Source organism: Alligator sinensis, unplaced genomic scaffold (genome assembly GCF_000455745.1).
Source record: "Alligator sinensis unplaced genomic scaffold, ASM45574v1 scaffold761_1, whole genome shotgun sequence".
Lineage (NCBI taxonomy): Eukaryota > Metazoa > Chordata > Crocodylia > Alligatoridae > Alligator > Alligator sinensis.
The window spans coordinates 474,888-500,833 of NW_005842195.1; the positions used below are offsets into that span (position 1 = coordinate 474,888).

General features: G+C 41.4%; 1 protein-coding gene across 1 annotated transcript in view; it reads right to left on the bottom strand.

Annotated features, from left to right (window-relative positions):
• Positions 1 to 793: 793 nt before the first annotated feature.
• Positions 794 to 25,946, bottom strand: part of RGS21 (regulator of G protein signaling 21) — a 27,854-nt gene continuing 2,701 nt past the window's right edge. Inside the window, exons 2-4 of the mRNA XM_006026502.1 lie at positions 20,763 to 20,844; positions 5,843 to 6,009; positions 794 to 1,000 (exon numbers count right to left, since the gene is read on the bottom strand). Coding sequence (XP_006026564.1) covers positions 794 to 1,000; positions 5,843 to 6,009; positions 20,763 to 20,844 — 456 coding nt within the window. The remainder of the gene's footprint in view (positions 1,001 to 5,842; positions 6,010 to 20,762; positions 20,845 to 25,946) is intronic.

A 25,946-nucleotide genomic window follows, 5' to 3' on the forward strand; every position in this document is an offset into this window, starting at 1 on the left:
AAAAAACACTTTGATTTTACTTTCTGAATGGCCCAAAGCAGATTGAACTGGGCTGGTGAGCTGGATCGTTAATTATAATGTGTTTTGGATTTTTTTATACAGGTCAATCTATAATATCTCCCCAAGCAATCACTATGCGTATTTTAAAAGTATTCCTCTTTAGATATGAACCTATCTTGGACAGAAGATAAATTCAGATGGTTTAATGAACTTAAAAATGTGGTAAAATATTTAATATTTTTGAGTAAAAATTAGAAAGTAAAGCTGAACTTTCTAATCCTGTGCACATTTCTGAGATTTGAAAATTTTCCTCCACAAATCAGTATGAAAAGTCAAAATGTTAAACCTTTCTCAAGCAAATATCTAGGAAAATATGGTTCTAATAAATTAAGGGGTTTTGAGTATGATTTCAACCATTTTTATAGTTTAGTTTAGAAATTCAAGCTAAAAAGCTCTTTAAAATCAGAAAACTTTAATTTTAAAAGGATAAAATCATTTAGCTATTTTTCTAAATATTTTCATGCTAAGGAATTTAGCTAAATTGATCCCTTTCCTGTGCCAAAATTTGACTTAGCATCAGAATTTTTCAGTGAAGAATGTTTCACTGAAAAATTCTCAGTGGGAGCTATTAGTTATGATGTTAGATGTATTCTGGATTTCAAAACCATATGGCAGTAGGAAGCTTTAGATCTATTCTGTATAACCAGTTAAATAATATATTATTCTGTACTGAACTGCAGTGAAATATATTTAGGTAGATTTATAACCCTTGTGTTTTTGACATTTACCTTCTTCACAAAAATGGGAGCCATCTTTTCTGGTTTCTATTCTGTTGCTGTTTATTTACTAGTTCCTTATAACTTTCTGACTTTAGAAACCTAGGGAAGGAGTCCTTGGCCATGAGACTATAGATTAATCTCTGAGCCTCATCAAAACAGTTGATGGTTGGTTCTGAGATATTCTGTGAGATGTGGTCCCTGGTAGTAAAGTCAATATTAATCTGTGGAGAGAGGGTGACAGAAATTAGTTTAAATTTAATTGGAGAACTGAAGTTTGTATCTATATATAACACAATAATTATTTGAATTTCTTCTCAAAACACAGTCTGATGCAAAACAGGAGGAAGGTCATGCCTTTGCTTTCTAGCATACTGAATTTGTTTAATTTGCTTCTCTAGTCTTAAAGGGTACCCGTAGACATGCAGGGATGCTGCTCTGTAATTACAGTGTGTCAGAGAAAACTTGATTAATTGAGTTGAGATGCTCCAGCAGCCTCCACGTCTCATGCATTCAGCTTTCTTGAGCTTCAAAATCATGGCAGAAGTGCTTTAACTAAAGCTTGTTGAAAGCGCCCCCCCTCTACCATTTTGAAGTATGGAGTTGCTGAATACATGAGATACTGCAGGTGTTTTAATTAAAGTGGCTCTTGGAGCTGCTCTAATTAAAGCACCCTGCCCTCCCCACTCTAGTCCCAGAGAACATGTAAAGATGCCCAAAGATATGATATCTATTAAGAAAGAAGAAAAACATTGCATCTTATTATTTGAGGACAGATACATGCAGAAAATGATAATGCATTATATTACCAAAATAAAGTATTTGCATTTCTTTTTTGAGAACTAACGTTTGCAAAAGATGTTCCTTACTATACACAATTCCATAGACTCGGAAATCTTAATTGTCCTGTCTTCCCATGGCTATATAAATATCAATGAAGCAGAGTACTCTTCTCCATATCAATCACAGATGTGTAACATCTTAATTGTAAAGGTATTAATCAGTGTGGCTCACAGTACAAATAGAGTTTCTGTACTTTATCTTTAGAGGGTTAATTATAAAAAAAGACAACACTGTGGTCCATAAGAATAAGATAATTACATAGTACTAGTTTTCCTCCTTGTTCCAGCTTCAAATATTAGATATTTTCCTAATATTGCTCTTTACATAAACAATTGCTGTGGTTGTTTCAGTGATCTTAATTAACTGTGAAACAGAGAAGGCCCAGGAATGGGAAAAAAATGCCCACAAAATGATTTCTCTCCACTCAGTGGTAAAACATTTTAGAATCCCAAGTATTAACTGTTCCTGCATTCCTAGTTGCTGGAGCCTGGACTAGTAGCCCAGACTACAACATGTTCTCCAGCTATGTGATTCAGCTTACCCATCTATAAAGTAAGAATAATTATCTTGTCTATGTGACAGCTATTGTGAAACTTGACTGAAGTTTGTAAAGCCTGATGGGAACTTCTGAAGAGGAAGCTGCCCTATGGCTAGGGACAGTAATTACACACAAACTGGTATAAGTAATGAGAAAATGGTTCAAATCTGTAACACAACAGATGTTTAGTGCATATATATCACTTTCAAAATGGCTAAAACTGGTTTAAAATAAACCAGATGGATGTAGTATCAGACTTAACTGATTTAAGTTAAATCAGTTTATTGAAATTCTGTCCCAGATTCCCTCCAGATTTGAATTAACTCAGTCCCCTAGCATCCCAGGATACTTTGCACATCCCCTGCAGAATCCTTGTTTGAAGGGTGGGTGGGTTATCCTTGGCATAGGAAGGCGTGTTCCAGCACACCTAGTCTTCTGGCCTGAGCCACTGTGGGCTGCATTTCCAGAATCAAAAGTGAATGTCTGTTCACTTGTTTATGAGTTCAATCTATGCAGCTCAGAGTAGCCTGTGAAGATTGAATCAATTCAGCCTCAGGCTTTTTGACTATCTGTACTTAGCCCGAATGGGCTTGGGTATGACTTTAGGCAGAGTCCCGAGCTCAGGATTGATACAGAAGCTTCCTCAACCCAGCAGTAATTTCAAGATGTATTGTGAACTTCAACTTCTCACATGAATCATCCATGCTTTGGAGAGAGCTGACAGTTTTAGGGGTGGGACAGAGGACATAAATTTGCTGCAGACATATCGGCCTGAAAGAAAATGTGTTACTTCACATTTCATCTTACTCATATTAGGCAGTGAATGGGAAGGAATGAAGACAAGGCTGAACCCAATCCCCACCTGCCTGTTTTGGGAAGGGTATAATGGATGTAATATTTAGCACCCACTTACTCCTGCATAGGTAGATGCAAGGTCCAAACAATCTACTCAGAAATTATATATAATGCTTGAACAGTTTATCTGTTTCTAAATCTGAACTAGTAAACTATTTTTCTATTCTGGAAAGTGGCTGTTTTATCGAAATATGGTACATGCTTTGGATTTATCAATGTGAAAGATTATTTTTCATTTTTGGGTAGCCATATGCTTTTCTCCAAATATTATCAGAAATTATCCAAAGAAAATTACACATAGAAGCAACAAATTCATGTGAAAGTGATGTGCACTGGTTATCAAGTGATTTAAGAGTAACAATCAATAATAAGGTAATAAAGATTAAATCAGTATTACTTCAGCCTTCTAGATTTCTATAGTCTGTTACAAAATTGGCCTATTCCAACTAATAGCATTTTTTGGATATTATCCCATGAGCTATTATAATCAATTGCCTTGGACTCATATTCATAAACGATATCATATCTGGTCAATTCAGAAGACAAATTACAATAGACTTTGCCTGTGTTCTTTAATAAAACAAAAATAAAGAAAAAATAAATGAAAAACTTATTCTGCGGAAATGAGATAAAAAAATATTTAAAATATTCCTGTTAATCATACAGATATCATGTCCTGGATTTTAATCTGTTTCTTGCTACTTTTTCTTGAAACAATTTTTGTTTTGTTTTAGTTTTAGTTTTGATTCATTGCATAGGCTGAAGTATTTATGGGTTTGGTTAGCCTAAAGAAAGGTATAAACATAGTAGGAAAAATGCCACTACTATAATCTGGAACTTGGGATGCAAGTGGTATAGTAGCAGGCATCTGTTATGGTGTAGTAACTAGAAGCGAGATAGTATAAAATCCCTCTTTTAAACCCCACAAATAATATAAATGGAGGAAAGGGCTTTCAAAAGTGCCTAAAGGCCAGATTTTGAAAGGTACTTAGGCACCAAATTCCCAATGATATCAATTTAGCACAAGTCCCACAGAGAACCAAGGCAGGAAGACTGTGTAAAGGTCTTGAGAGGGACATTCCACTTCCTCTCCAGCATCTTGATCCTCATTTCTAGATCTAAATATCTAGATCTGAATTTGAATGTGTTTTGTTAACATCACAGACTTATGGTGCTCTCTCTCCTCAGCCATTCAGTAATATCAACTGAACATAATTTAGATAATTCCTATTATAATTCTTTCCTTCTGTTATAATTTACTCAGGCATCAGCTGCCTTACTCTAATTGGTTAGGCTGCTGTTAATTGAAAACCCCTCCGAGTATTGTTTTATCTCACACAGAAAAAGGGCATGTAATTGAAATAAAATGAAGTGACTGGTGAGGACAACTGAATTCTCTCTTACTCCTAAACCACACTATTAGCATTTAATTAGGATAATGTATTTTTTGTTACTGTCTGCAGTTACAGTTACATAGTTTCACTCATATTTCCCATGTACCAAAGCCTGGGAAGCAATAACTCCAATTGTTTTCCAAGTTGCAAGTACTCAACACCTTCTTGGATTTTGGCCCCGCAATATTTGTGAAGGTTTCTGTTTTTAATAATGCTTAATACAGCTTTGATCAGCCATAAGACATATGAACATTCAAAGCTCTGTCATAATCAAAAGCTGAAACAACAGTGTAAAAGCCTATGAGGGAGGACATCATAGAGAAAATTAATTAGCAGATTTGTTCATTCACACAAAGCATTTTCTTATATAATAATCAAATTGAACATTATGACAGGCATATTTGAAATGTTATGTTTCAAAATTCATCTCATCAAAAATAACTGTTAAAGGAAATGAAAAACATAATGGTCACTGGCACATTCTTGTCTACCTCCTCTGTAGAGGAAATGTTGTTTATTGTATCATAAAGAATCATATTGTCAATTGAAAGCAAAGCAAAGTGAACATAGACTTCCTCATTGCTAAAAATATTGGGCATAGAGCTGAACCTCAAACATGTCTTCTTGAAATATTATTTAATCAATACATGCATCTGTGTGCTCCAGACAACATATATTTCTTGATGAAGAAGTAAAACCAAGCTAGAACTTAAATTGCATGGAAGTTTATTTGTCTGTATTTCTAGCTGTTTTTCTTTCATAAATGCCTCTTGGTTTAGACCAAAGGTGGTCCAAATGCCTCTGGACCTTGGCCCAGGTCTGACCCAGAGAGCCATGGCATCAGCCTGCAGGACTCCCCATTGGTTGGGAAACTGGCAGTGTGGGGGCAGTAGCAATTAGTACTGCCTCCCCTCAATGCCCTGCATGGCCAGATAGGGGCTAGGCCAGGGGCGAGCAATTATTTCAGGTGGAGTGCTGCTTACTGAGTTTTGGCAAGTTATTGAGGGCCACATGAAAGGCAGCCGGGGCAGATAAATATTCATTTTCTAAATTTTGTAGGGGCCCCACAGGCCACATAGAATGGCCTGGCGGACCACATGCGGGCCGCATTTTGCCCACCCCGGGGCCAGATTAGGGTTGGATCATGCCCCACCTCATGTGACTGCATTGGGGTTGGACAATGCCCCCCACTCCTGCTGTGGATGGATTGGACCTTACTGGACCCTGGATTAGGCCCACTGGCTGGATCCATCCCGCAGATGGACTGGGTACAGCCCATCTTGCCTGCCAGGGAAACAGTTGAGCACAACCAATTTTTACAGATACTGTTCCTATACATCAGAACATTTTAGTGGTGGATACCTCTAAGCTTAATGGAGATCTTTACTCCTGCCCCCCAGAAAGATACCCAACACATTTATGAATAACTGTGTTACCTCCTTTGGAGCATCGGCCCCGATGAATTCTGAATAAATCTTTTGGGCTTTTGAGGCAATTTTAACAGAGGACTTTGTTTTTTTGAAGTCTTCACAGGCCAACCAGAACTCAATGTTCTCTTCGCTGAACTCTGACTTCAGGAATGCTCTAAAAGCAGCCAAGCCATCTGCAGAAATAAACAAGAAGAGGTATGGAGAACAGTAGCATAGCCACCTGTGGAAGACTGGGGCATGAGCCCGGGGCACTAATGCTAAAGGTGTGCCAGAATGGCACTATACTATGCCATGAAATCTATGGCTGTCCCTTGTTGCTGGCAACTGGAATCAGCAACACTAGGGCCAGTGGTGCACCTGGGCACTCATATCCCTGGTCCCCTCATCAACCTCACATTGCTCAGGAGATGCTGCTGTAGTGGGGGGTTACTACAGCTTTCCTCCTGCAGCCACAGACTGTTGCCAGGGCAAAAGGGATGAGCAGAAGCCAGGACTGCAGTCTGCAGTAGGGGCTGTGAGAGGCTCTGTGCGTGTAGCAGCTGCTGCATTAACCCCTTGGCTGACCACCTTGGCTGGACATGCCGACCCCTCCCTTGCAAAATCTCACCAGTTGCACCTGTGGTGGAAAGTGATATTATAAATAAGTGCATTTATTTTCATAAACATCATAGTCACCTGATTATCTGTTTGATATTACTGTGCCTGATTACCAAGAGCTACCTCAAAGGAGGGAATGAATCTGATATGGAACAATGACAAAGATAAGGCCCCTATTTGAAATACCTATCTATATTAACTGGGGTGTGGCCTAGTTGTCTTCCTTTACCGTAGCCTAGGGAATCCTATACTTGAAAGATGCTAAACTTAATGAAAGAGTAAGAGGGCTGTCAGTAGACTGAGGCTGATACCTATATTGATTGAGATACAGAGGCAGAAAAAAACATTCTCTGACATGACAGTCTGCTTCTCTCAGGCAGAGATATGGTTTATCTCATCTGAGGGAAACTTGCAATGCTCTCAAGGAAAGATTGAAGTTTAGGTGAAAGGAAGGACTTTTTGCTTTGTCTGTACTGATAGGTAGGGTTGAATATACTTCCCCCCTCAATCCCCTGTACACATTTGTCTATACCAGAAGTTCTCAACCTTTTTAGATTTAAGTCCTGCCCTCATTTGATTCAAAGCAGCTCTCTGTAACTTCTGTGTATTAAGCATCAACTCATTAAAAAAAAATCTATTTATTACTGTGCTTACTTCCTTGCACAGGGGCCAGACATTGGGGGAGGAGCAGTGGACAAGCAGGGAGAACCTTGAGCCTGCATTTTATCATTTCACACCTGCTTATCTCTTTATACCTCCTGGCACCCTTCAAAAGATTTTGCTGCACCCCAGGGTGCCATGGCACACTGGTTGAAAATCATTGGTCTATACCAGGGGTCAGCAACCCCCCGGCGTGTGTGCTGGGCATGGCACGTGAGGCCATTTTGCTCGGCACGCCACTGCCGGCCTGTGCTCTAGGCAGCTGCTGCCAGCCACGAAGCCTGGGCTGCTCCCAGTAGGCAGCTGGGCAGCTGCAAGCCCAGCCGTGGTTGGCAGCAGGTACCCAGAGCCTGGGCTGGCTGCACCCGGGAGGCGGCAATCATCTGCTTCTTGCTCTGGCATTAGCTTCATACCGGCGGGTGCATGCATGCCTCAGAGTGGACTTTGTCCAGTGGCCCAGGAGCCCAGTTCTGTGTGACCGTGCATCTGGTTCTGTGTGTTTGTCTGCCTCTGTCTGGTCCTGTCTGCGTGTGTGCACACACATGTGTCTGGTTCTGGATGTGTGCATGCATGTGTCTGTTCTGGGTGTGTTCTGGCTCTCTGTGTTTGTGCATGTGGTTCTCTGTGTGCATGTGTCTGGTTCTCTCAATGCTTTCCTTTTTTTTTCTCTCACTCTTTCTCTTATGTGTCTTTTTTTCTCTCATTGCAACATGCTCAACAAAAAAGGAATACATAACAAAGGACACATTTATGATTATTAAATATACTAATATGCAGCGTGTCCTGCCATGTACCCCCCCCCTTTCCCCCCCCCCCATTTTGTTTTTCTGGTAGGCCGGCACTCCAGCACCTTCCAAGGTAGACATTGTGGTTTTTTTGGCACTCCGGCCAAAAAACGTTGCCTACTCCTGGTCTATACTGTCTGTTCTTTAGCTCATCCCCCTTCTATGCTAGCAGTCCATCCCTCCACTCACCTCCTAGTTTCCCCCTTCCTTCACAGCATTGGGACCTACCTTCGCATGCAAGCCTCAAGCACAACTCCCTGTTTTCATCTTCCAGCCCCTTTGTACCCTACTTCCTTTTTCTATTGTCACCAAGTAGAGAAAAGCCAGAAGGAGAACAGGTATAATCTTCAGACTGATGCTTACAAGTATCTCATGAGGCTCGACATTGAGAAGCACAAAGTCCTGCATTTAGGAGAGAAGAATCCTATGCACCACTATAGGCTTGGGACCAACTGGCTAACCAGCAGCTCTGCAGAAAAGGACATGGGAGTTACAGTGGACAAGTAGCTGAATATGAGTCAACAGTGTGGCCTTGTTGCCAGGAAGGTTAACAGCATATTGGGCTTCATAAGGAGGTGCATTGTCAGGAGATAGAGGGAAGTAATTATTTAATTATTCCTCTCTATTCTACACTGGAGTATTGTGTAAAGTTTTGTGTCCCCCCCCCCCCCCCCCCCGGGTGCAGTACAGAAGGATGTGGAAAAGTTGGAGATAGTCCAATGGAGGGTAACAAAAATGGTTAGGGGGCTGGGGCACATGACTTATGAGAAGCAGCTGAAGGAACTGAGCTTGTTTAGTCTGCAGAAGAGAAGACTGTGGGGGGGATTTAATAGCAGCTTTTGATAACCTAGAACTACCTGAAGGTTGGTTCTAAAGAGCTGGACTGTTCTCAGTGGTGTCAGATGACAGAACAAGGAGCAACAGCCTCAAGTTGCAGCAAGGGAAGTTTAGGTTGGATATTAGGACAAACTTTCTCACTAGGAGGGCAGTGAAGCACTGGAATGGGTTACCTAGAGAGGTGGTAGAATCTCCATCCTTGGATGTTTTTGAGGCCCAGCTTAACAAAGCCCTGGCTGGAATTATTTAGTTTGGGATGGTCCTACTTTGAGCAAGTGGTTAAACTAGATGACCTCCCAAGGTCCCTTCCAACCCTACTTTTCTATGAATCTAAGTATTCAGTAAACAAGCCTGGGATTCATCCTAGTGCAGTGCGAAACAGATAAACAGCCCATTAAGGATGGCTTTGCTACCTGCTGCAAAGTGTGATGTAGGTAGCAAAGGTTCAGACAATGGGTTGACTTTAAGGTATCAGTGTAGATGTGCTGTTTGTTGTTTTAACTCTGCTCTGTGTGCGAGGCATCCCTGAGAGAAAGAAATAATAAATCTTTGTTTTGAATAGGTGGGGTTTTTCAGTTACTTTAATCAGTCCCTCTCATAAGCACCCAGAGAAAAGGAATGTAAGTAGCAAAACTGGATTTTTTTGGGTTAAGGCAACTGATAAACAGATTTAAAAGTGGCTAGAGCACAGGGTTTCATCCAGGGGAATATGTCAGGCCTGTCTCCTGAGGCCTGCACCCAAAAGTGACAAAATGATCTAAAATCACAGGTCTCCCTGTAAGCATAATAACTTTCAGTATTTTCTTGAGTACTACACATCTTCCAATAAGACATGCACCTTGTTTCTTGGGGAGGCAGACTGAAGAGACACAGTGGGATAGTTCAATCGACTAGAGTACAATTATAGATAGGGATAGCTTCTTCAGGAAAGATAGGCAGTGGAAAAAGAGGATGTGTTGCCCTATATATATATATATATATAAAGGCAATGTACACCTGTTCAGAGGTGCAGTATGAAGTGGATGGTAGGCCTGCTGAGAGCAGCAAGGGGGATGTGATGGTGGGCATCTGTTACAGGTCTCCAAACCAAGTGGAGGGGTAGACAAGGCCTTCTTGAAACAACTGACAGAAGCTTTCAAATTTCAGGGCTTGGTTTTCATGGAGGACTTTAATTATTGGGACATAATACTTTAATTTAATTATTGGGACAAGGGAAACACAGCAGTGTAAAGGCAGTCCATTAAGTTTCTGGAGTGTTTTGAGGATAACTTTGTTTCAGATGGTAGAGAGGCCAATGAGGAAGGAAGGTCTTCTTGACTTAACGCCCACAAACAAGGAGGACTTGGTTGAGAATAGAAAGGTGGAAGGTAACTTGGGTGACAATGACCACACAATTATAAGAGTCCAATATCCTGATGGGAGGGAGGAAGGAGATCACCAGAATAAGGCCACTGGACTTCAGAAAAGCAGACATTAACACATTCAAGGACCTACTAGGTAGGATCCCTTGAGAGGCAAGTCTGAGGGTAAAAAAAGTCCAGAAGAACAGGCTATACTTTAACGAGGCTTTCTTAAAGGTTCATGAGCAAGCTATCCCAATGAGAAAGAAGAAGGGGAAGAGCAACTGAAGACAATCCTGGCTAGATAGCGATCTCTTCAAGCAGTTGAAACTCAAAAAGGAATCCAATAAAAAGTGAAAACTTGGTCACCCAAGTTACTTTCCACCAGGAAAGAGTATAAGAATGACACACAGGCTTTCAGGGAGAAAATTAGGAAAGGGCAAGGCACAATTTAAGATGTAGCTAGCAAGGAATGTAACAGGCAACAAAAAGAGATTCTAAGGTTATGTCAAAAGTCAGTGGAAAACCAGGGATTCCATAGGCCTTTTACAGAATGCAAAAGGCAGTTTAGTAACAAAGTGCAGAGAAGGTTTTTTTAGTCTTTATGACTTTTTTATTTTCATTATCATAAATAGGGAACAGGTACCAAATGACAAGTGCAGCTGGCAGCAGAAACAGGGAAGGAGACAAAAAGCTTAGAGTAATGGCAGAACAGGTTAGGGATTACTTAGAGAAGCTAGATGGCTTCAAATCAGGAGGGACAGATAGGATGCAGTCAAAGGTACTTAAGGAATTTTGGCTGAGGTAATTGAAGAGCCATTAGCTATCCTTTTCCAGACTTCTTCAGACTCTGCTTCAGTTTGAACATGTGTTTCTGTGTGAGAGGATGGCACTGGATTCTTGATTTGGTCCATGGCATGCTGTTTCTGCTGCTCCAATTTTTCCATTTCCTGTTGTTGTAATGAGGTTTCAAAGTATTGGGATCCCTACAGCAGACTCTTCCTCCATTCAGGGTGGTCCTGGGTGATAGTGACCCACAAGTTGACATCAATGTTGCATTTTTTTAAGTTGGCCTTGAGGACATCCCTGAAACACCTTAACTGTCCTCCTCCCAGCCTTGGCTGAGTTGGGAAAATAAAACTTGATTCAGGACTCTGGAGTCAGACATTCAGGTGGCATGGCCGGCGCAACAAAGTTGACACTGGATGATCATTCCCTGAATATTCATGGTGTTTGCTTGCAGGAGAATGCTAATGTTGGTTCATCTGTCTTTCTGGTGGATTCAGAGGAACTTATACAGGCAGCGTTGATAGTACTTCTCCAACAAATTTAGATGTCTCCTGTACATTGTCTATGTCTCACCTCTGCACAGCAAAGTGGGGATCATGACTGCTTGATAAACCATGAGCTTGGTTTCGGATCCGATGTTGCAATAATCGAACACCCATTTCTTCAGGCATCCCAAGATTGTACTTGTACATTTGAGATGATGCTGTATTTCTTCATTGATGTCAGTCTTCCATGAGATGGCTTCCAAGGAACCGAAAATACTCAAAATTCTCCAGAGTCTCACCATGGATCTGGATTACCAGAGCTGGGGACTGTTCATTAGGAGTTTGTTGATGGAAGACCTTAGTCTTCTTAATGTTAAGCATCAGTCCCATATTTTTGTATGCCTGGTAAAGATTTTGATGATTGCTTGAAGGTCTGTTTCCAAGTAACCATACTGGAGCTCAATGTTTGAGGTTGGGATGGTCCTGGTTTTGGCTTGGAGTCAGCTGAATTTAAGCAGCTTACCATCCATTCAGTAGTTTTGTTTCAGTCTGGCTGGAAGCTTGTTGGTGGTCAGAGGTAGCAATGCGGCAAGTAATGTTGAGAAGAGTGCTGGAGTGATGAGGCAGCCTTGCTTAATTACCATTTTAACCTCAAAGGGATCTGTGATAGAACCATTACTGAGAACCACTGCTCACATACTACATACATAGAGCAGGCAGAGGACTGTGAAAAATTTTAGTGGGCATCCATACTTCAGAAGGATCCTCCACAACTCTTGACTGACAGTCAAAAGCTTGCTTGAGGTCAAAGAAGGCAATGTAGAGAGACTTATGTTGTTCTCAGTATTTCTCCTGTACCTAGTGAGCTGTGAAGTTCACATCAGTTGCATCTCTTGATGTCCTATATCCACACTGAGATTCCAGGAGGAACTCTTCAGCAAGTGGAAGGAGATGGTTCAGGAGGGTTCTCACAATGATCTTGCCTGTGGTAGATAGCAAGGTGATCCTTCTGTAGTTTCTACAGTCAGACTTGTCTCCTTTCTTGAATCATGGCATCTCAGGTCACCTGGGATTTCCTCATCATTCCAGTTTCTTAAGATGAGGGCATGAAACTGTTATCTGAGTTCTCCTCCCCACTGTTTGAAGATTTTAGCAGAGATTCCATCCACTCCAGATGCCTTGCTGTCCTTCATCTGCTTGATGGCTTTCCTCACCTTGTCAAGGGTTAGAGAGACTCCAGGATCATCTCTAACTGGGTGTTGTAGGATGGAGTTGAGAACACTCTTATCCACAGCAGACTCTCAATTTAGAAGGTCTTCAAAATGCTCCTTCCAACAAGCAATGATAGCTCCCCTTTCCTTGATCATGTCCCCTCTATCCTTAGGTCTCGAGAGGGTTGGTCGCTGAGTGCTTGGACCTTAGATGGTTTTGGTGGCACTGAAAAAACTGCATATTATGAACGTCAGCAAGAAATTTAATCTCCTTAGCCTTGTCTTCCTACCATTTCTTCTTCATATCACAGGTTCTCCTTTGGACCCCTACCTTGGCTTTTTGGAGATTCAATTTCTTTGCTTGGATTTGTGGTCATTTAGCTAAGAAAAAAGGTCTTGCACTTGCAATCAATCAATTCTTGGATCTCCCAATCATTCTCATTGAACCAGTCTTGATGTTTTCTAGTAGAGAATCCAAGTGTCTCAACACAGGCACTGATGATGGTCGCCTTAAGGGCACCTCACACACTGCTGGAATTATCCCATTCTTGTTGATTAGAATTCACCAGTTTTTTGTTGAGGTACTGGTAGAAGAGGTCTTGCTTGCTTAGGTCCTTGAGTCTTTCAGTGTTCATCTTCCTTTGGCATTGCTTCTACTGCATCCATCATTTGGGAGCCATCTTGAATTACATAACTGAGTGGATGAGTCAGTGATAAGTCCAGCAGTCATCAGCTCCTAGCATAGCTTGGGTGATGTGGGCATCTTTGTGATCCTGGGCACAGATGATATAATAGTTAATCAAGTGCCAATGCTTAGATTGTGGGTGTTGCCATGATGTCTTGTGCTTGTTTTTCTTGCAGAACAGGGTGTTAGTGATACCCATGTTCTGTGCATTTGGTCAAGAAAAGGATGCCAGTGGAGTTGAGCTTTCCTACTCCTTCCTTACCAATGGTTCTGTTCCAGAGATTAGAGTCCCTTCCAACTCTGGCTTTGAAATCACTGAGAAGAGTAAGTCTGTCGCCCTCCAGAATGGCAGAGAGGACTTGGTCAAGGTTGGCATAGAAGTCCTCCTTGGTTTCATCGACAGTGTCAAGAGTTGGGGCATACACGCTGATGACAGAGGCATATTGATTCCCTGCCAGTTTAAGATGGAGTGTCATGAGGTGCTTATTAATTCCAATAGGAAATTTACTGAGTTAGTTTATGAGTTCCTTCTTAATGGCAAAAGCAACTCCATGAAGTCAACATTCGCCTTCCTGGTTACCCTTCCAGAAGAAGGTAGCCACTTCCATGTTCTTTGAACTGTCCATCTCCTGCTTGCTGGGTCTCACACAGTGCAGCTACATTGATGTTGTGTTGCTTGAGTTCTTGGCCCATAATTAAAGTGCAGTGCTCTGGGAGTTCACTATTAGGGTTGTCTATGGGGGTCCTGACGTTCCAAGTCCCCAAAATGATGATGTATCTTCATTGGTATTTTCAACTGTAGTAAAGGTGATCCCACCAGATGCGGTTATCCAATCAGGAAGAAATACAGAATACTGTATGGGACAGGCTATGTTTAGGACACCTTTCATAATTCCTTCTCATGTATGGTGAGAAGAGCAGATCTTGAAGAGGGTTGCTCAGTCACAGTTACAGCCATTGACTTTCTCTCCAGTCTTTTCCAAGTGCTAGATGACCTTCTTGTAACTGCTGCTTTCATGCCAGTTCATAATTAGGAGCTTTCAGACCACACAATCCTGCTCCTGTCACCATTAGCTGGTTGCCAAAGGGCTTGAGGAATGTGCAGGAAAAGCTGTGTTCATGGAATACACCTGTGCGTGACTTCATTTATTGTGAAGGAACTGTTGCACATCAGCTTTCACACAGCTTTTGACAGAATGGGACCTTGATCCAATAGTAAGAAGACCAAGACAACTGGGGATCTTGTTCCACTGCAGCCTGCATCTGTATTCACAGTCATTTTGATTCTGACATCTTCTTCTGCCTGCTCTTCATTTGAGGATTTGTAGATCCATGCCTGGGGGCTGGGCCGGCTTATTATAGTGGCAACCAGTATTTGCCATGTCACAGCACTGTCAGAGCATATATGTGGCTCTCCAGGAGGAAAATCATTGCCATCTGCTGTCCTTACCACATCCTAGTGGTGCTGCCTTTGCTTGGTCCATGACTGCTTATTTGTCAGTTACCCCTGTTTATTTCACAGCTAACCTTCCCTGAACGTCATTCCACTATCTGCCATTTATGGATGTGCTGGGTAGCAGTACAGCTCTGCCCTACAGTGTTTGAGTATAACTGAGGACTGGTTTTTGTGCTCTGAATTTAATATCAACATAATTAAATTTTAGCATTGGAAGTTGATCCAATAATCTTCACTCAGCTGAGCTCCCACTGAAGAAATGTTGGGTTCCTGAGAAAGGTTTCTCAACAAATGTTGGTGAATTTTGTACTTGGAAACTAAATTTTAATTTGATTACTAGCTACAATGCATGAAAAACCTTAATGTTCTGCTGTTTACATGACTGTAATTTATATAAGAGTTCTACATGTAAGGAGGACTTTAGGGATTGCAGCACTGATACAACACTTTGGACATTCAAATTCAATACCTGACTAGCGAATTTCCAGGGTGGACTTTACTATTTCTGTTACCCAGTTCTTCATCAGTTAACCAAGGATAATGGCCTTTCTTTCCTTCTACCCTTTGCTTTATCCATTTATAACTCATTTAAGGTTAGGTCTGTCATTCACTCTACGTAGCCTGCCATGCTAGTATCTTGATCTACATTGGAACCTCTCTGTACTGCACTGCTTCAATAATCATTACAAATCTTGTCATTTGAAAACAAATTTCTCACATCAAGGAAATCCATTTCAAACTGATCCTGAGACAGTTTGTGAAAATTTAGAACTCATTTTGGGGAAATCAAGCTGTATTTTTATTTAAAGTCCATGCATTTGAGAAGGGAACATTTAAGAATGCAATTTGAATTCAGGTTTTAAGACATTCAATTGAAAACTCCATCTGGCAACTGTAATGCAAATGCAGAGATATTCATTAAGTTCAAGCAATCCATTTAGAATTTGTGATGCAATGGGCACTGAAATAGGAATGAATGATGATGATGGGACTTTTGACTACCTGTAGCTGAATTGTGGCAGAGCCTGCCCCCACTGAAGTCCTCAAAACTTTTACAGCTATGTCAATGGTAGTGGGTGGAGTTTCCACCAGGCAAAAAACAGTGGAGGGATGAAAAGAAGGAAAAAAAGTGTGGCTTTTTGAATTGAGAGCTATCTTATACTCTGCGCATAGCATGGGTCATAATAGGACCTGGGCCTCTGTGCTGGTAATGCATATTACTGAAATACACAGAAAATAACAACACATTACAACCTCCTTTCTAGGAGGCAAATCCAAATTATGAGTCTGGCTTCATTGCATACAAAGCCTTATTCAACTATTCCTGTAGTAGTAGCTGCTGCTCAGCAACTCTTAGCATCTAATTTAATATATAAATAGGTCTTGTAGTAAGGAAACCAAGGTCAGGAAGCACAACTTGTAAAGATGCATCATCTGAACTGCTCAATCCAAACTGTTCAATTGCTATTGAGCATGAGTGAGGAGAGAGGAAAAATGGAAGACAGGGGAGAGAAAATTACTTGCAAGCAGTAATTTGAATGGGTCCATAAGCAAAATTGGTTGGGGATTGAAAGATGATTTGGAAATAGCTCTCTCTACTGGGAAGATGGCTTTGAACATTCAAAAGAGAGTTTGTATTTATCTGAAAAGGAGCCAATGCAAAGAGCACATGAAGATTTTTTTTTCTAATTTTGTAAAAGAAACAGCTTAGCACATATTTTTTGTTCATATGTGGCTAATTTAGTACAGAGTAGATATAACAATACAGCAAGAATCAGTTGTATTATATAGGCTGCTGAAATTTTCATTTGAAACCTCAATTCTGTTATGCTTTTTGTGTTGTTAACTTTCAGCATGAGTAGGTCTGATGAAATGTGTAAATTTAATCACATGTGTTTTCAAGATTAGGGCCTAAAATAGGTTTGTTGCCAACCATGTCATGTTTTCAGTGGTACCTAAGGAAAGCTGTACTTTTGGTTAAAAAGCAAAGGTATATCACAAATATGCTGTTTATATCTAAAAATATCTTCGAGAAAACAGAATATGTCATGCTGACAGTTTCACATTTTTTCTCTGCCTTTAGGTTTTATCTCAGCTATGCACAAGCCCCTTCATACTCTTTTGCCTGGAAAAAGTGGGAGACTGCCAGAGTTCAGCATGTATAGGTATACTCAAGTTTTCCTGAAGTAGCTAGTTCAGATACTGCTAGCGATATAACTGTGGTAGCACAGAACTCAGTAAGGGTTAATAACCAAGTACTTACCCACTTTCTCAAGCAGACTTTGCAGCCCATGTACTTTGTGCCTCTGATGCTAGCCATACCCTAGCAAGCTAGCTTTGAGTCAGCTCAGAAAGGCCTTGCTGTCACTTCAGGAAATATAGTATAGACATACCCCTGGTCTGATTTTCATTCTCACTTTAAGTCAGTGGTATACCTAGGGTGGGGGGCTTGGGGCAGCCATCCTGGGAGCTGACTTGAGGGGAGTAGAGTGGGAAAAAAGACTGCTGCAGTACCTGTGTAGTTGCACCAGCAGTGGTAACCAGATGTTTTCACTGCCCTGCATGTGCTAGCTGCCCTGGGCACCTGACCACATTGCTACACCACTGCTCTAAATGTCTACACTGGTGCTCCCACTCAGCTCTACCAAACCTGGAAATGAGATGAAGCCATTTGAAGGCATGTCCTCTGCTGGAACTTCCAAGCATACCAGAGACAGGTTTTGAGTCCAGTGGCAGGGGGCACCTCTGACGCAGTTTTATCACCTCATTTCTGGGTTTGGTACAGATGGGAGTGGGTAGATAGAGTATGCTTGGCAGCACCTTCTCATAAGCACCGGGGATTTATTGCTGATGTAGTCTTAGTAAAGATATGCTGGACCTTTTTGATTAAAAAAAAATACAAACAAACTAAACAAACCCCAATTCAAGATCATGCACTATCTTATATTACATATGAATATTATTTAATTATGTCATATCTCTGATGCATAACTAAGTTAACATATGAGAAGTGAAGGAGGGCTGCTTTTTTGGTGCCTCACTTCTGATCATTTTTGTGCCACATCCAATGGCAACACATCCTATTTAGACTTGCCCCTTGACTTGCCCCAGTTTCACTTCCATTCACTATTTCTCTTCTCATCTCTAGTCATCTGATGGAAGGTTAATGTATTCTGCATAACTACAAATTAGGGGTCCAGTAAGGTATCACATTTATTGTATGATAAACTGTAACATGCCACATATTCAGTCAATGTGTCATATGATAAAAATGGCAAAGAAGCCATAAAGATGTTCCACATTATTTAATGTGGAGCATCTTTATGACTGTTTTGCATCATGCTTTAGTTTAGTTTAGTTTAGTTTAGTTTAGTTTAATGTTACCATAAAGCCACACTGTGCAGCCCAATGTCAGGGTCTATGGCATAGCTTTAAACTTCCTGGCTTCAAATTTGTCTCTCATGTCAGGCTGCACAGTAGAGTTTTAAAGGTCCCCGAGCATGAGGAACTGATAGGATCCGCATGTTCCAGCAAGTTTAAAGTTGTGCTGTGCAGCCTGGCATTGGCTCTAAAGATCCAGGTGCATGATAGGATCTGAGGAACTTTTATCTCAGATCCCAAAAATAACATGGCTTGCAATGACACCTCTCACCTCTATCCTTGGAAAGGTCTTTGAAAAGATTATTAAGAATCATATTTGTGCATGTCCAGCAGGAAAAATAATACAGCAGGGCAACCAGCATGGATTCGTAGCAGGTAGATCATGCCTGACTAATCTGGTTTCCTTTTATGACCAGGCCACAAAACGCTTAGATGTAGGAGTAGAGGTGGATGTCATATACTTGGATTTTAGGAAGGCCTTTGAAACAGTATCTCATCCCATTCTCATAAATAAATTAAGAGGCTGTGACTTAGATGATTACACAGTCCGGTGGGTGGAAAATTGGCTTGGGGGGTTGCACCCAGAGAGTGGTAGTGGTTGGGTCAGTATTTTTACCTAGGGCGTAAAAATATTCAGCACACCTACTGGCTGGGAAATGACCCTCTCAGCAGCACAGAAGTGGAAAGGATCTCGGAGCCATAGGGGACTCCAAGATGAATATGAGTCATCAGTGTAATGAAATCATCAGCAAAGTTAATCGCACTTTATCATGCATCAGTAGATGCATGACAAATAGAACCAATGAGGTGATACTTCCCCTCTATGTGGCATTGGTCAGACCTCAGGAGGAGTACATCATCCAGTTTTGGGCGCCGTACTTTAAGAAGGATTGCGATAGACTTGAGAGGGTCCAGAGGAGGGCTACTCATATGGTTAAGGGTTTGCAGGTCAAGCCCTATGAAGAGAGACTAAGGGACGTGGGCCTCTTCAGCCTCTGCAAGAGAAGGCTAAGAGGTAATCTTGTGGCTGCCTACAAATTCATAAGTGGGGGTGCAGCAAGGAATCTGAGATACTCTGTTCACCAGGGCATCTCTTGGGGCAACAAGGAACAATGGTCACAAACTGACAGAGAACAGATTTAGGTTAGACATCAGGAAGAACTTCTTCACGGTAAGGATGCCCAAAGTTTGGAATGGGCTTCCAAAGGAGGTGGTGCTCTCCCCTATCTTGGGGGGTCTTTAAAAGAAGGCTGGATAGGCAGCCGGCTGGGGTCATCTGACCCCAGCACTCTTCTTTCCTGCCTAGGCAGGGGGTTGGACTTGATGATCTGTTGAGGTCCCTTTCAACCCTAGCATCTATGAATCTATGAGAGACCTTGGACATCTGGCCTAGCAGGACACGCTATTTTTGGAATCCAGGATAAAATTCCTCATATCCAATTGCAGGTTTAAATTAATATCTGTCAGGGGTCTCTAAGATGGCAGAATATAAATTCCTTTAAATTGCACAGGAAACTCAATTAAGATGGTAAGTTTTGTTACGGAGATGAATATTGCTTCATTCTTCTACTTAAATCAGAGGGAAAGCTCTGTTTCCTCTCACTGGCTTGGATAAGCAGTGCTATACCACAGGTCTCAATCTTATTTCAGTCTATATTAGCTACTGTACTACTCCAGTTGGATAACAAATGTAGTGCCTGATACTGCAATGTTTTCATTGTGGACATAGTTTTTACATTAATCACTGTATTATCTCATATTACATCTTCAGACAATTTAGGGGCTTAGTGGTCCATTTTAAAGCACATATGACTGGACTGTGATAGCCTACTTACCAAATACATTGTTCTAATCTTGAAATTGTAGAGAATTTCATTTTTAGTTAGGGCTGACTGTGTAGCTGCAGAAAACTCCCACTTCTTTGGATGGAACAACTTAAGTTGAAGTGCTAAATACTTGAGAATGATCCTATATTACAGTTCAGAATGCTACTAAAATCCTCAGTGGGGCTGTAATTGAAGACAAAACTTGGCCCCATGTATATTTAAAGAAAATCAGGATGAATCTTGGGTTCTTATACTTTAACTCTAGGGCCAGATCCAGACATGCAGGCACATGTTATTTGTGGCACTGCAAACCTCTTTGTGGCACCACAAATTGCATGCCCAGAATATTAAAACATACCTCACACTGAAAATTTGCAGTGTGGGGGCAAAATATGCTACTGGGAAATCCTGGTAACAAAAAAAAATGCAGTGAAAAAAGTGGCTCAGTGCACACAACAGGAATATGCACTGGCAGACAGAGAGGCTCAGTCCTCCAGGGAGACACTCTGCCTGTTGGCTAGAGTGTTTCCCCATCTCTAGTTCTGCCTTGGCTCCTCCAGCACACTGGGAGCTGGGAGAAGTGGGAAAACAGCAGTTTCCCCAACGCCAGGCATTCTGCCCTGCACCAAAACCTACATGCAGGGGCATGCACAGCAGCAGAAAGTAGCAAAACAAATTTGTGCCGTGACTTTTTTTGCCACTGTAAGCACACACCCCTGCATGTAGGGATGTATCCTAGGTAGCACATTCAGGTTAAATTGCCATTTGATGAAACGATCTTTGGTTTTGATCCTGTTGAAGCCAGTGTCAAAGCTTTCAGTGAGTTGAGGTAAACAGGGTGATTTTGTTTTTAACAGTTATAGGTGCTTCTTACCTTTATTAGCCAGCACAGTATCCACAGATTCAGACCATGCCATTGTTTCCCTAGTGGTTGACCTGTGAAAACAACATCTACCCTTGAAAATAGCATTGTGATCTTTTGCCTATGTATTCTATGGCAGTTTTTATAGTACTTGAAACACTAGTTTAAGGCTACATCATTAATGAAGTAAGATGAGTTAGGTAGAGCATTGCACTTTATATCAAACAGAAAAAGGTCAACAAAACATATGACTCTCTTTAGTGTGCAGATAACCATACAGCACCATAAAACTGAATGTAATTTGACATTGGCAACTTGATTGTTAATCTAGATGACAGTAGCAATAATGTTTGCAATTGGTTGAAGTATAATAAAGGAATAGGAGTGATGTTACTTACTGTTGAGTAGTAGAATACTGAATTTCTTCTTAACTTTGAATAGATTAACCATTAATTTATATGACATTTTTTTGCTTAGAATGACTAGAACTATCTAAAAAGCTATCATGCTAGCAGCAGTGTGATAAATGGGCTATTTCTAGATTTCTTAGTGTTATGAGGAATTGGACCAGTTCATACTTTTGGTTCTCAACTGGGTTTTGATTAAGTATTTATTAAAACTGTAATAGTCTTTCTCTTTTTTTGTTTCCCTTCAGTGTTGAAGGTTTCTCCTCCCCATCCTTTAGAAAGCACAAGAATGAATCCAATTAGCTCAATCAATTCTCCCTTCTGGGCTGATTTATCTAAATCTAGGCACCTGTCAGGCAAGAATAAGCACTTTTCCAAACTAGTTTATAATTTTCAGCACACATTCCTTCAAAGGAAACATACGTTTTGAACTGATATACGTGCAGTCTGATCTAAAACATAGACTTTTTCATTATCTAAGGTATTATCAATTTTCTTTTCAACAAACAACGCACATTATTACATGTGTCTTCCACTCTAGAGGATATCTAGTGAAAAGCATGCAAGTGATTTTTTTTTTGTTTTGTTTTATTAGGCTGGCTATATTTTCTAAAAAATGGGCAGTTTGCTGAAGAGTTGACTGGGCAGTCATATTTATAGTACACTGTATCTAGTTTAGGTTCTCTTTAAGCCACCTATCACTGATAATTTAGCATTTCATCATGAAGTACTTTACATATGCATAGGGAAATGACTATGCAACTCAACTGCATATATTTCTAAGTCCATGTCTACACTAGGAAAAAGGTGTATTGTTTACTAATATGTGAAATGCTTAATGTAAACAGGGCAAGTTGTTGACTGAGCATGAAATCTGGGTTTAGGATATATCTTGACCAGCTAATTCATGTTAAAGCTATAATTTGTATTGTCCACAGTAAATTTCAACATGATAAAACTTCACCTTTTATTTTCCTAGGGAAGACAAAGCCTGAGCCATATGCACAGTAGGGTCTTCTACCTTAAATGAATCTGAATGCCAATAACAAATGTTTATGGTAAGCCTAAGGAATTAACTGAGATAAACCATTACTTGTATTCTAGAACAAATACCTGGGAGCATTTATACTATCCTTCACAAATATATTAACTAGATTGAATTAACTGGCAATCAACAGAATCAAGGTAAAAAATAGTGTGAAGGCAAGCACTAAGATAAAGAGATACCACCTGTACACACAATCTTACTAGGGCCAGGCAGAGGAATTGGTCACTGAACTAGGATACTCTTATTGAAACCTCCATTGAATCACTAAATGTTCATCTTTAATGATTGTGAAAAAGGGTCTGGTTCTTTGTCCCAAATAAATAGTTCATAGCAGCTGAAAATGAATGGCAAGGATTAAATTTATTAAGGAACATGCCAATCTCTCCATTTGAAAGGTAAGTATAAAAACTGACTAAGTCCTGTAGTTTCATGTTGTATGTATAATATATAAGCAAAGTTCTTAAGTCTTTGTAAAGTAGCTGTTAAAGTTAAAGTGTCTTGTATCATCCATGATTCCTGTTGAGCAGTGAGTCAAAATCCCCTTACTTGTGTGGAAAGCAAAGGCAGCTGCTTTGGATCAAAGAGGGACTTATTTGGACATGCAAGTTAATCCTGACATAGGATTTAATATGCAAGCTGATGAAGGGTGGTACACAGAAGAGGGTCTGACTGATAAGTAGGGACTTTCTCTTTAAGGCTAGGGACAGAAATTGCACATAAACCACTGTAAGTGATTGGAAACTGGTTCAAATCTGTATCACAACAGGCACGTCCAGATGTGTGCAGTCATGTGGTATGTGGTGCCGCAAACATGTTTGCAACACCACAGACTGCACAGTCTGGTGTTCTCTTCATAGCAAGGGTGCACTCCCTGAGTGTGCACTACTCCATTTTTTTTTCTGCAGGGTTTTTTGACCACTGGATATCCAGGGTTAAAAAAAAAAAACACAAAAAAAACCCAGAGTAGTGCACACTCAGGCAGCATGCACTGCAAAAAGTGGAACCAGGTTGCCCGGAGCAGTGCTGCCAGCCAGGCTAGTCCCAGAAGGATCACCATTGTTGCAGGCCTAGCAGGCCCCTAGGTAAGGCTTCTGGGACCAGCATAGTACTGGCCCCAGCCTCCTCTACCACCCCCGGGGTAACTTGTCACATGCCAAAGCACACGTGGTATAGGTTTTCCCTGAGGACAAGTAGCTGTGGTGCAAGTTGTATCACTGATACTTGTCTCTGGGGAACCAAATGTCCGTGCACATCTGGACACACCCAACAAGGCTATAGACAGTCAAAGAGCTTGAGGCTGAATCGATTCAGTCTTTGCAGGTTAGTCTAAGCTGCACAGAGTAAATTGAAACAGAAGTGAATAGACATTTACCCTTGATTCAGGAAATGTAGCCACGTGCCTGCAGTGGCTCCGGCCAGAAACCAGGTGGCACTAAAGCATGGCTCTCTGGCTATATGTTCACTTCCTCTTCTGCTGCCCCAAAGGTCTCTGGGATTTGCAGTCCAGAATTACAGCAGCAGGATGCTGCAGGGTTGCTCATCACTTCCTCTTCCCGTTTCCAGGTACCTCTGGGATTTGTAGTCCACAGTTGCAGCCAGCAGTAAGTTTGAGCAGGGGAAGGAGTGTTTAACTGCCCTCCATAGCTTCAGACCCCAGCTGGGGTTTGCCTGGAGGGGACTCTCTCCTTCCCCGCAGGCTGGGGTGCACCCCCAGCTGGACTTGCCCCTCCCTGCCCCTTGTCAGTCAGCCCTCACTGCTCTAGCTAGGGAGCAGAGGGAAAGGGACAGCCCTGCTCTCAGGAGCAGACTGCACAGGCCAGCCCAGGGCTGGAAAGCATGATGGGATTCTGGGGGACTTTGATTTAATTTAAACCAGAAAGGGGTCTGGGACAGAAGTTTCATAAACTGGTTTGACTCAAATCAGTTAAGTCTGATACTACATCCATCTAGGTTTATCTTAAACCAGTTTCAGCCATTTTGAAACTGTTTATGTGGACTGAGCTTCTGTTCTGTTACAGGGTTAAACCAGTTTCTGATGACTTAAATTGGTTTGTGTGTGACTTCTGTCCCTAGCCTCAAAGTTCAGTGGACATAAATTGCTTTCACAATGGCCAAAACTGGTTTAAGATAAACCTAGATGGATGTAGTATCAGACTTAACTGATTTAGGTTAAATCAGTTTATTGAACTTCTGTCCCAGATCCCCTCCAGATTCAAGTTAACTCACATTTCCCCCACCATCCCAGGATGCTTTGCACTTCCTCCTCAAATCCCACCTCACAGGCTGAACAGGTTAGCTTTAGTCCAAGTTATCTGCTCCAGCTGAGCAGGAAAACATACTGTAGTGCCCTCTGGCTTCTGGCCTGGGCCACTGCAAAAATTCTGGCTGCATTTCTGGAATCAGAAGTGAATGTCTGTTCACTTGTTTATCGCTTCAATCTATAAAGTTTAGACTAGCCTGCAAAGATTGCATTAATTCAGTCTCAGGCTTTTGACTGTACTTAGCCTAAATTTGAAAAGTATTTCTTCCTCTGTAGCTTGGCTGTGATAGTCATATTTAGTATAATTTCTGAAAATGGTAAAACTCCAGATATGTTAACATTGTTTCTTTTAGTTTCACTTTCTCTGATTTTACTTTTTATTATCATTATGGATAATTAAACCAAAGCATCCACTGAAGAAAAGAGGAGATTGAAAGTAAACCCTGTTGTATAAGGAAGCTGGAAATTTTCTAGTGCAATGCTTTCTATTAGAAAATATCAGTTCATCAAAAGTGAAACATTATGGGGAAACATGCTATATTTGACAAATCATTTCAAAATTTGCCTACCTATTTTACATTCTGCCTATACTACCAGTTCCTTGGCAGCCTCCCAGGATCTGTGTTTGTCCAGTTTCACCTCTGCTGTTCAGTGATAGGCATCTATAACTATGAACATTGACTGGTTTAAATGCAGTTTGTTGGCACTTTTTACCAGTAAGCTTCCTTGCACTGCTTGTTCAGTTCAAGCTGTCTTCCTAACAACCACCTGTGTTCTCACTCCCAGCTCAACCCTGGCCCCTCATCATCAAAGCTGGCAAGTCAGTCAGCAACACGGAAGTCCTTGACTTCAGGAAAGCCGACTTTGACAAGCTCAGGAGGCTTGTCAGTGAGGCCCTAAGGGACCATGACCATGGGGAGAGGGGAGTTCAAGAAGTGTGGTTGCTCCTCAAGGGAGCGATCCTCAATGCACAAGCTAAGTCTATTCCATCTCGGAGGAAAGGCAGCAAGAGGGCACAGCAGCTCCCCTGGCTCTCCAGGGACCTAGCAGACCTCCTGAGGCTAAAAAGAAAGGTCTACAAAGGATGGAGGATGGGAGTCACCTCCAAGGAGGATTATTATGCACTGGTCCGGTCCTGTAGGGAGCATACCAGGAAAGCCAAGGCTGCAACTGAACTCCAACTAGCTTTGAGCATCAAGGACAATAAAAAGTCCTTTTTCAGATATGTGGGGAGCCGGAGGAAAAGCAGGGGCAACATTGGACCCGTGCTGAACCAGATGGGGCAACTGACAACTGACGCCCAGGAAAAAGCCAACCTATTAAATAGGTACTTTGCGTCAGTCTTTCATCAGTCCCATGGGACGCCCATGCCCGCTACGGGACAGGGAAGTCCGGGTGAGGGTGATACCCTGCCCTCCATTAATGCTGACTTCGTGAAGGAACATCTTGAGAAGCTGGATACCTTCAAGTCAGCCGGCCCT